We start from the raw sequence: 12,338 nt of genomic DNA, 5'->3' as shown, positions 1-12,338 counted from the left end.
TTACTGGACACTCTTCCATAAAACTAAGGAGTGCACAGCTTGCAGTGGTCATATGGACAGATACTCCAGTCTCTGCTGTGGAACTCTGCAACTCATTCAGGGTTACCTTTTGTCCCTGTGCTGTCTTTATGATTAATGCCCTCCTTCCCTGGTCTGTGAGTTTTGGTGGGTAGAACTCTCTTGGCAGGTTTGTTGTGGTACCATGTGCTGTTAATTTAAAAATGATGTATTTGATGGTGCTCTGAGGGAACATCAAAGATTGCGATATTTTTTGTATAACCCCATCCTGACTTGTACTTCTCAACAAGTTTATCCTTGACATGTTTGGAGAGCTCCTTGGTCTTCATGGTGTGATACCTCTTTGCTCAGTGGTGTTGCAGCCTTTGGGGCTTTTCATAAGAGGTGTAGTTATACTGACAGATCATATGATACTTAGATTGCACAAAGGTGGACTTTATTTCACTAATGATGTAACTTTTGAAGGTAATTGGCTGCACTACAAGTTTTAGAGGCTTAATTGCAAAGTAGGTGGATACATATGCACTTGCCAATTTTAATTTGTTTCTGTTTTTATTGTTTTTTTTAAATATTTTTTTTCATTTCACTTTATCAACTTGGACTATTTTGTGCAGATCCATCACATACAATAAAAGTAAAAAACATTCAAATTACAGACTGGGATATAATAAAATATGTAAAAAGCCAAGGGGTGGTAAATATCTTTGCAAGGTACTGTATGCAATACTATGTTTATTTAAATATTCTCTATCTTTTTTATATATTCTTTATTTTTAGTTTGTGGATAATATTTAATTCAGCCTGTTGGAGCAAATCATAGTGCTGCTGTGTTGCTTGACTTTCCCAATAAACCCGTTGATAAGTAAAAAAAAAAAAGTAAAATTTTTCTAAGCTCCCTGATCAACTGCCTGACACAAGTGAAGCAGTGGTTAGGCAATAGTCTACAACAGAGCTTAGAGAAAACTGAGAGTCTTATCATAGCCCCCGGTAGCCCTATCCCTTCCATTAAACTTAGGTGATCTGAGCCTCTCGGCTAAAAACAAACTGAGGAATCTTGATGGTGTGCCCGGCCACCCTACGGAGGAAGCTCATTTCAGCCGCTTGTATCCGGGATCTCGTTCTTTCGGTCATGACCCAAAGTTCATGGCCATAGGTGAGGGTAGGAACGTAGACCGACCGGTAAATTGAGAGCTTTGCTTTTTGGCTCAGCTCTCTCTTCACCACAACGGACCGGCACAGTGCCCCCATTACTGTGGCAGCCGCACCGATCCGTCTGTCGATCTCCCGCTCCATTCTTCCCTCACTCGTGAACAAGACCCCGAGATACTTAAACTCCTCCACTTGAGGCAGGAACTCCCCTCCAACCTGAAGAGGACAAGCCACCCTTTTCCGGTCGAGTACCATGGCCTCGGACTTGGAGGAGCTGATCCTCATCCCAGCCGCTTCACACTCGGCTGCGAACCGCCACAGCGCATGCTGTAGGTCTTGGCTAGAGGGGGCCAGCAGGACCACGTCATCCGTAAAAAGAAGAGACGAAATCCACTGGTCCCCAAACCAGACCCCCTCCGGCCCATGGCTGCATCTAGAAATCCTGTCCATAAAAGTTATGAACACGACCGGTGACAAAGGGCAGCCCTGCCGGAGTCCAACATGCACCGGGAACAGGTCCGACTTAGTGCCGGCAATGCGGACCAAACTCCTGCTCCGCTTGTACAGGGACCGGATGGCCCCTAATAAAGGGCCCCCGATTCCATACTCCTGGAGCACCCCCCACAGGGTATCACGAAGAACACAGTCCAATGCCTTCTCCAGGTCCACAAAACACATGTGAACCGGTTGGGCAAACTCCCATGAACCCTCGAGCACCCTGTAGAGGGTATAGAGCTGGTCCAGTGTTCCATGGCCGGAACGAAAACCACAATGCCCCTCCTGAAGCCGAGGTTCGACTATCGGCTGGACTCTCCTCTCCAATACGTAGGCCTTACCAGGGAGGCTGAGGAGTGTGATCCCCCTGTAGTTGGAACACACCCTCCGGGTGGTGGTCCCCCTTCATAAGAAGGGGGACCACCACACAGGTCTGCCAGTCCAGAGGCACTGTCCCCGACCGCCACGCAATGTTTAAGAGGCGTGTCAACCATGACAGCCCTACAACATCCAGAGACTTGAGGTACTCAGGGCGGATCTCATCCACCCCCGAAGCCTTGCCACCGCGGAGCTTTTTAACCACCTCGGTGACTTCAGCCTGGGTGATGAAAGAGTCCAACCCCGAGTCCCCAGCCTCTGTTTCCACCACAGAATGCGTGATGGCAAGATTGAGGAGATCCTCGAAGTACTCCTTTCACCGCCCGATAATATCCTCAGTCGAGGTCAGCAGTCTCCCACCCCCACTATAAACAGTGTTGGCGAAGCACTGCTTCCCCCTCCTGATGCGCCGGATGGTTTGCCAGAATCGCTTCGAGGCCAACCAGTAGTCCTTCTCCATGGCCTCACCGAACTCCTCCCAGGCCCGAGTTTTTGCCTCTGCCACAGCCCGGGCTGCAGCACGCTTGGCCTCACGGTACCCGTCAGCCGCCTCAGGAGTCCCACAAGCCAACCACATTCGATAGGACTCCTTCTTCAGCTTGACAGCATCCCTTACTGCTGGTGTCCACCACCGGGTTCTGGGATTGCCGCTGCGACAGGCACCGCAGACCTTACGGCCGCAGCTATTGTATTGTATTGTTTCATTTTAATGTTTTATTTTGTATGTTTTGATTACTGTGAAGCACTTTGTGACTCTGTCTGTGAAAAGTGCTATAGAAATAAAGTTTGCGATTGCTGTCCATTTTAGTCACTGAGTAGCTAAACAATAATTTATATAAGTCCTAATAACAATAATAATAATAGAAAATTTAGCTGAGGGTGCCTTTCAAGTCACTCAAGGTCACCTAACAAAAAAAGATAAAAGATTTTCTGGCGATATTCCTTCTGTACTCTATACTATACCTCAAAGGTGAGGTCTCTGATCAGTAGGTCTCCGTTTGGTGTTGCCAGGGGAGTATGGTCAAACCTGCAAAATGACACAAAACCGAAAAAAACATTTATTCCAAGAAAGGCAAAAAAGGCCCTCCAAAGATCCATTTATATCCAAGAGCAGAACATGGAACTTACTTGATGATGTTGTCTCTGTTAATAATTTGACCACTTCCAGGGACAAGTATGGGTTTCTCTGCATCTAGGGTGAATGACAAAAACACAACACAACTGCATTTTGAAAAGACAGCTTTAGTCTTAATAAATGATATTTACTCTCAGTCACACATTTCTGTGAGTACCCCTCTCCTGTTGGGAAACCATGGTGCGTTCATATTTGCCAGCATTCAGCTCCTTCAAAACAGTCATCAGTTCAGTGATTCGAGATGTGAACCTGAATATGCCACACATAAAAAATAACATTTGATTTTATGTTGTTTTCTTGGGATATAAAAATACACACATTATATACAGGTATATCTAAAAAAAACTGAAAATTGTGAACAAATTTAATATTTTCTGACACTCATTTCAGAAAGAGTAACAGTATAATAGATTTTACAGATTCATAACAGAAACTGAAATATTTCAAGCCTTTAATGTAATTTTGATGATTATAGCTTACACATAATTAAAACCCATACATATACACATATACATACATACAAGTATGTATTCATATGTACGTCTGTGTGTGTGTATATATATATATATATATATATACACATATATATATATATATATATATATATATATATACATATATATATATATATATATATATATATGTACACATATATATATATATATATATATATATATATATGTGTATATATATGTATATATATATATATACACACAGTGTTGGGAGTAACGGCATTACAAAATAACGGCGTTAGTAAATGCATTACTTTTTCAGTAACGGAGTAATCTAACCAATACTTTTAGTACCTCATTTTTAGTACCTCATTTTCTTGACGCCGTTTTTCAAAGCTCTTCAAGGAAAGCTCTTCAAGGAGAGCTGCTTCAGAGAGATCCTTTTTTAAAAATTCCTCTTCAAGGAAAAACAATATATATCTCCAACTTCTTCTTCCAACTTCTTCTCCCTGTATATACAGGGGTTGGACAATGAAACTGAAACACCTGTCATTTTAGTGTGGGAGGTTTCAAGGCTAAATTGGACCAGCCTGGTAGCCAGTCTTCATTGATTGCACATTCCACCAGTAAGAGCAGAGTGTGAAGGTTCAATTAGCAGGGTAAGAGCACAGTTTTGCTCAACATATTGAAATGTACACAACATTATGGGTGACATACCAGAGTTCAAAAGAGGACAAATTGTTGGTGCACGTCTTGCTGGCGCATCTGTGTCCAAGACAGCAAGTCTTTGTGATGTATCAAGAGCCACGGTATCCAGGGTAATGTCAGCATACCACCAAGGACGAACCACATCCAACAGGATTAACTGTGGACGCAAGAGGAAGCTGTCTAAAAGGGATGTTCGGGTGCTAACCCGGATTGTATCCAAAAAACATAAAACCACGGGTGCCCAAATCACGGCAGAATTAAATGTCCACCTCAACTCTCCTGTTACCACCAGAACTGTCCGTCGGGAGCTCCACAGGGTCAATATACACGGCCGGGCTGCTATGGCCAAACCTTTGGTCACTCATGCCAATGCCAAACGTCGGTTTCAATGGTGCAAGGAGCGCAAATCTTGGGCTGTGGACAATGTGAAACATGTATTGTTCTCTGATGAGTCCACCTTTACTGTTTTCCCCACATCCGGGAGAGTTACGGTGTGGAGAAGCCCCAAAGAAGCGTACCACACAGACTGTTGCATGCCCAGAGTGAAGCATGGGGGTGGATCAGTGATGGTTTGAGCTGCCATATCATGGCATTCCCTTGGCCCAATACTTGTGCTAGATGGGTGCGTCACTGCCAAGGACTACCGAATGCACATGGTTCTTGAGGACCACGTGCATCCAATGGTTCAAACATTGTATCCTGAAGGCGGTGCCGTGTATCAGGATGACAATGCACCAATACACACAGCGAGACTGGTGAAAGATTGGTTTGATGAACATGAATGTGAAGTTGAACATCTCCCATGGCGTGCACAGTCACAAGATCTAAATATTATTGAGCCACTTTGGGGTGTTTTGGAGGAGCGAGTCAGGAAACATTTTCCTCCACCAGTATCACGTAGTGACCTGGCCACTATCCTGCAAGAAGAATGGCTTAAAATCCCTCTGACCACTGTGCAGGACTTGTATGTCATTCCCAAGACGAATTTACACTGTATTGGCCGCAAAAGGAGGCCCTACACCATACTAATAAAATATGGTGGTCTAAAACCAGGTGTTTCAGTTTCATTGTCCAACCCCTGTATATATGTATATATATATGTATGTATATATATATATATATACATACATATATATACATATACACATACATACATACATACAGACACACATACGCACACACACATACATATATATATATATATATATATATATATATACACATACATATACACATATACATATATATGTGTGTGTTGAGATGACGTGTTGTGAATTGGCCCAGTATAAATAAAATAAATTGAAATATATTTATTTAATTGATTTCACAACAGACATTTAATCTGGAAAGTTATGCAACTACACAATAGCACAACAAACTCGAGGCAAAATAGGTGTGTGTGTTCTTGCACTTGCTGCTGAGTGAGAACCATTTTTTGTATTTTTCCAACAAAGTGAGGACATTTTTGGAAAGTGAGGACATTTTCCTGGTTCTCATTTTTTTAAATGCTGTTTTGGGGTTAGGGGTTAGGTTTAGGACCAAGGTGTAAATTAATTTAGGTTAGGGTTAGCTATGCACTGGTAATGGTTAGGGTCAGGCCATAGAAATAAATCAAAATGAAGATAGTAAAACTCGTGTGTGTGTGTGTGTATCACAGATTATGTACTATCCTGCAAAACTCACCCAGACAGGCGGGTCATCTCTCGCCCCGCCAGGACAATCCTACCCAGGGCCTGAGACATTCTCAAAAGCATCCTGCCACTCTGGTAGTAATCCTGGCAACCAAATAGTATGAATACCTGTTCAAGTTTGGAGTAGCTGTATGTAGCTGTCTGGACAGCTGTGTGGAATTACTATGCAAGGGCACATTGCAATGTTTTATTAATAAGCATCATCACTGAAAGAAAATCTTAACTGCCTCAAACATCTTTTGCAATAAGTGTAACTGATGTTTTCACAAAAAACTTATTTTCTGTTTCTTAATATCCTGTGATGTAGTTACAGTAATGTGGAAAAGACATAGGACTATGTGAGCATGTGTGTGTTAATACGTGAACCTGATCTGATGATCTTACCTCCAGCAGCTCAGAATGTGTGCTGTGCATGTGTCGGGGGTCAGACAGGTTGAGAAAGGGCCGGCTGACCACGAGGTAGCCCACCACAGTTGCTACATCTGCAGATGAATGCCAAAATTAGTCAAATTTGGAAAAGGCTAAAAATGTTCATAAGTTTAAAACTCATTCATAGCTGAAAAGCAATCTACATTGACACTGCAAAAACTGAACAGGAGAACCTCTGCTACGTGATATTTTTCTTTAGGTAAAGTGACATTAATTCAAAGTTAAGTCTATATTTCAACTCACATTTTGCAATAATGCTGTCCACAAACCCCATAGAGAAACGAAAGAAGATGAAGTTATGCAAGTGATCCACCTGGGAGGAGAAAAACATTTTCCTTGAAATAAAACTTATAAACAAAGTACCATATTACTAAAACATAATCAGCTCCACCCAAGACTCAGGACGAGGGTTGTCATGATCGTTATTTCAATATAATTAATTCTAAAGTGAATAATTATTCAAAAATACAAATTTACGTGAAAATCGATACAAACTGACTCACTCACATTTGCCCAGATAAATATTTAAAGCGGATTGGAAAAAGCCTCTGACTGAAGACGCTCTGTTGTTGTACAACAGTCTCATGAAGAGGATGCTCAGGGTTCTCCATAATGTTCTTCATTTTATAAGGAATCCTTCTTTGCACAATGATCTTCAGTTGTTGATCTCTCAGTTCTTTAACAATGATTATTAGTTTCAGCTGCAACAGCTTTTTCTTTGGATCTTAGGCAAATGAAGAAGTGTTTGCCTGCTGCCGCTACCCGGCCATATATCAGTAATTTAACTTCCCTTCAATCCATCAAATGTGTAGCATTAGCCTGAAGTGGCCTTGAGAAAACTGCAGATGGACTTACAGTGGGGTGATAGATGTGTTCTTAGAATGAGTTTGTGACAGACACATTACTGTAGGGAATTTCAGACATAGCAATGAGTAAAACTAGCTATAAGTCTGAAAACTATTTTAAAGAAAAATCTGTAAAAATTATATTACAGTATATGTTCTTTAGTCCCACAGCTAAAAAGATAGAGCATAGTCAGAGTAGTCCTATACTTAAACTTATGTATTTTTCAAAGAGTTTTAAATACACAGCTTTCTTTACAATATCGTGCTGCAAGGGGCAGTTTGTCTGCTACAGAGGGAGCGCCTGTAGAAAATACTGTCATCCAGGTATATAGCCTAATAGATGTGGTTCAGGAGTCCTGGTAACAAAACTAAAGAAACTTCAACAAACCAGTTAACCTTCCATCACAAGTCCATCCTGCTGCCCCCAATGCTTTCTACAAAGCACAACCAGTGTCAGAGAACAAAGGCTGATATTTTACCTTCATAAGAAGCACAGTGACAATCTGCAGCCGATTAAGTAGTAAGTTTATGAATAACTGGATCACTCTGTCGCCTCTTCTGTAATTATCTAAGGTAGAAATGCAAAGACAACTGTGCCTGTGTAGTTTATATAACATAAATATTTAAGTATTTTATTAGGAGCTCGGCAAGTCTTCATTCATTCATTCATCTTCTCTATCGCTTAGTCTATAGTAGGTCACGAGGCAGCTGGAGCCTATATCCAGCAGTCTATGGGCGAGAGACAGGGTACACCCTGGACAGGTCGCCAATCCATCACAGGGCAACACGGAGACATACAGGACAAACAACCAGGCACACATTCATTTACACCTAAGGGCCATTTAGAGAGACCAATTTACCTAACAGTCATGTTTTTGGACTGTGGGAGGAAGCCAGAGTACCCGGAGAGAACCCACCCATGCAAGGGGAGAACATGCAAACTCCATGCTGAAAGACCCCCGGCCGGGAGTCGGACCCAGGACATTCTTGCTGCAAGGCAACAGTGCAACACACTGCACAACCGTGCAGCCCTCTCCACAAGTCTTTCCTTTTATAAAAAATAATATTAATGGATTGGATAATAATATGATATAGAGCCTGTGATCAAAATGGAATTTGTAAAAAAGTGCATTGGTTGCATCTTTATAAAAACTGTTCTGGAGGTTTATGTACAACTCTGTCAATACATTACACAGTCTTTGTAGAGTGCCTCAGAAAAAGTTTGGGTGGTATGAACCACCTGATTTCCAGAGATGACTTTCCTGTTGCCTTGGCGGAGGTGAAGGATCATAAAGGAGTGTACTATGAGTCAAGATTGAAGGCTGCTCGCCTCTAAACCTTGAACTATATACTTCTACTGGATCTGCAGCCAGGTATTGTTCATGGCTGCCTACTACAGTGGGGTGAGACACCGCACCACTGAATCTAGTCTGACTACTGACACCTGTTCTGGACTCTGTGGATGTGTGGGGAACATTCGAGCCTGGGAAGGAAATCTCTGGAGAGCCGCCTTCTACTTCTTCCAGATCTGGCCTGCCGGTTCTCTCGGGGTGTTGCAGGTAGGACTTACCTGCAAAGGTTTCAACCTGTGAGGTGGGTTTTATTTTTAGCAGTAACACAAACACACTAAGCTGTTCAACTACGAAGAACCGCTAAAACCAATTAACAGCAACACAAACAGACCAAACTGTTCAGTTATGAATGACTGCTAAAGTCAATTAGCAGTAATACAAACAGATGGTAGAAAATGACTGACTGACACACAGACTAAGCACGTATGAGCCATGCATATCTTGCAGGTGTATTGTGTCTTTAAACATGAGTATGCAGGTTTGACCATTCAAACTGTGGCTTACCCTATGATTTAATGGAAATAATAAAGCAAACAAAAAAAACTGAAATCATTTTTTTTTTGGAGAAAAAAATGTAAAAGTGAGATATGCAAACTAAAACATTCAAGCACTATGTCTAGCTTTAAATGAATGTTAGTGGTACACACTATGGATTACTTCTTCTAGCTGGGCCTACAAAGTTAGACAACTAATTTAGTTTTATGAGTCTGTCCAAACATGCTTCACACAATAAAAACCCAGCAAAAACGCTTAAATTTCAGAGCAGAAGTGGTAAATGAATGATCAATAACTTCAACTTTCAGCTCAGGGTATGCCCTCTGATCATAGGTGATAGAATTATCTGTCTATGTTAATGAACTACAATGAGTCAATCAAAGTAGGTAATTTCCTTGGTTGGAACTGCAATTCTCACTAGTGACCACTAGAGACCACTAGTGGCACCGAATGCCGGTCTACATTGGGGAAAATCCAGTTGCAACTGCAATTTTACTAAGTGGCCACTAGATGTGGGTGTTGCTCCTTCCCTGACTGGGAGAGTGTTAGAGCTGTAGCTATATCAACGGACACCAGAGGCTGATACGAAGTCTCCTACTGTGCCAGGAATTTGGTTGCTATGGTTATAGAAGCTGATTGCAAAGGGCTGGCTTTGACCAGCTGGGAAACAAAGTTGAATTTCTCACCATAACCTACACCAAACTTCCACAAAAGCATGTCTGAAAAATTATTATTACTCCTCTGCAGTGGAATTGAGCAAATTCTAGTCAAGATATCCTATAGCTTACAGCAAAACTTTAAAGATCTTACAATAAAGCTCATACGTTCCAAGAATGTCACAATTATTCACTCTGTGCAACAGTGATGTCTGTCATTTAAAGGCCCACCCAGGGGTAAGGATTATGCTTATTATAAATTAATTACATTATAATTAAAAATCATAATTCAGAAAATAATTTCTTAACCAAACATCATTACTTGCGAATAGAAATCAGAGATGTCCTCTGGTGTTGTGATTATGGGCTCAAACTCCGTAATATTTACAATTACTAAATTATCATTAATAATTCATAATTATTAGCCAAAAACCACGCTAAATGTTAGTGTTCAATCAACTGTTCCACCGATCAGCGGGGAACACTAACCTTATTTTGATAGATAAATCACTCTTGCTCAAAATAAACACATACGCTTTCTCTTTATCTATGTGAACATTTATTAAATCAACTGCCTTGATACACTTTGCTATTCTGATTCAACAATTTTCACCTAATCAAGCAGGCATAATTCTACACAAAGGGATAAAATAACTAACCAAACAAAATAAAAACAAAATTGAGTGTCTGTGAAGATCAAACCAGCAGTTTATGGGCAAAAATGGTAATAGAACAAAAATTTGGGTTTAAATGGAATGTGGAACATGTAACCAGTAGACAGCAATACGTTCGAGGGTGGCCTCCACCTGCCTGTAGTCATAAAACCCCCAAAGTGGGAGCTCAGCGAAACACAAAGGGTCGTAAAACTTTTAGGCAGTAACCATTGGAAAAACACTAAGAGCGAAGACAATGGAACAGTGAGTGTTCCACCATGAGGTTCTTGCTGCAACTTCAGGGCTTCTGAGAACCTCCAATAGTCCAACTTTTAAGTTCATCTGAGTCCGCGCTCAGGGGTCCAAGGCACAGTGAAACACACACAGCTTCAAAGCACGTCGACTTTTAGAGTCCAACAGCAGTCAAAGCTTCAATAAGATACTGCATGCACATACAACTTAGAACACATTGGACTACAATAAGTGCCAATTCTAAACCGCCCTAAAATCCTACTCTATCCTGCCCAAGTTATTTCTATCGTACTAACAGAAATAAAACCAGAACGAAATTACTTGGGGTCATCTTCTCTGGAGCAGCGAGTAGTGGGGGAAAGAGTTGTTACGCGTTTGTAACAAACTCAAGGACGGTCGGATTCTCCTCCTTTGGCAAAGGGGAAAAATATGACAGACCATAAGCAGTCGACTGGAGCAAAAACAAAGAGGAAAATTTCATCTCCTTGTAAAACCTCTGTGGGTTATTCTTTTTCTTTTCTTTTTTTGTTGGGGTTATTCTTGAGTTGCGTGTCAAGTCCACGCCTCCAATCGGTAAGGTAAACCTACTGGTCTTCTTATTTCAGTAAGCTTTTAGCTCGTTGACCTTCTTATGAGTTTGGCCAGTGAGGAGAATGAATGGAGACCCATGTGTGAGTTTCTTGTCCAGAATGATGCTGTGTGAGACATACCAACATTTCATATAATAGAAGTTTAAGGTGACTATCGCCAACAGTGATCCAGTGAATTTCTGTGTCGTTTCTCAATTTTTGTGCTAAAGGTTCTAAAGCAATCACAAACAGTCCAGGACTTGGCTGGCAACATTGTCTTGTAGACATTTGCAATCGAAACAGGTCTGACATGAGTCAATTTTTCGGTACACAAGCCGAGGGTGTATCATTTATAGTTCTTATCCAACTGCTATAATTATTACCAAAGCCAAACCTTTCTAATGTCTTAAACAGATGCCCCCATTCAACACAAAGGATTCAGCAGCATCAAGAGATAAAGCAATTGTGGGATGTATTGAATCATATACATGGTGTTGTAGGTTAACCAAATGTCTACTATTATCAGACCCATAACAATTAGCCTATTAAGATTTCTATGTAAAACCACAGTAGCAGCAAACACCAACAGGATCAGTTAAGCCTTTTGGAAGAGGATAACTAGCCAGCTTGTTGTGGGTCAACTGACTGAACAAACACAAATGTAAACAGAAAATAGCTCCTTAGAAGAGGATGATTGAGCAGCATTGTTGTAATAACGTCAGAAATAAATCAATTGCCACACCAGCTCCGAATTAAAGATTTGAGAAATTATTTTTTATAAAAATGAACAAAATGATTTCAGAAACATATATAATCAAAGAAGACAGAAAATGATGGCCAACCTCCTGCTTGAAGGTCCATGAAATTAAAACAATCAGCCCTGCCTTTAAAAAAGGTCACAACAGGAAGGCCACAAATCAACTTAGGCTTTGCTGTCTTTAACCCCTACTGTCTGAGATTATTTAAAATCCTATAAAATACTGTGTTTTTACTGTCTACTTAGATGCTAAGTAGAGATTGTGAGTTTGAATAGCCCATAAAATCAATATAAATTAAGGTAT

General features: G+C 40.9%; 1 protein-coding gene across 1 annotated transcript in view; it reads right to left on the bottom strand.

Annotated features, from left to right (window-relative positions):
* Positions 1-12,338, bottom strand: part of LOC124858209 (ATP-binding cassette sub-family D member 3-like) — a 68,107-nt gene that overhangs the window by 31,971 nt on the left and 23,798 nt on the right. Inside the window, exons 11-16 of the mRNA XM_047350121.1 lie at positions 6,699-6,768; positions 6,411-6,508; positions 6,019-6,110; positions 3,333-3,424; positions 3,169-3,232; positions 3,004-3,067 (exon numbers count right to left, since the gene is read on the bottom strand). Of these exons, the coding sequence (XP_047206077.1) occupies positions 3,004-3,067; positions 3,169-3,232; positions 3,333-3,424; positions 6,019-6,110; positions 6,411-6,508; positions 6,699-6,768 (480 nt within the window). The remainder of the gene's footprint in view (positions 1-3,003; positions 3,068-3,168; positions 3,233-3,332; positions 3,425-6,018; positions 6,111-6,410; positions 6,509-6,698; positions 6,769-12,338) is intronic.

Source organism: Girardinichthys multiradiatus, chromosome 21 (assembly GCF_021462225.1).
Source record: "Girardinichthys multiradiatus isolate DD_20200921_A chromosome 21, DD_fGirMul_XY1, whole genome shotgun sequence".
Lineage (NCBI taxonomy): Eukaryota > Metazoa > Chordata > Actinopteri > Cyprinodontiformes > Goodeidae > Girardinichthys > Girardinichthys multiradiatus.
The sequence above is the reverse complement of the archived record's forward strand: the minus strand, read 5'-3'. Positions and strand labels throughout refer to the sequence as shown.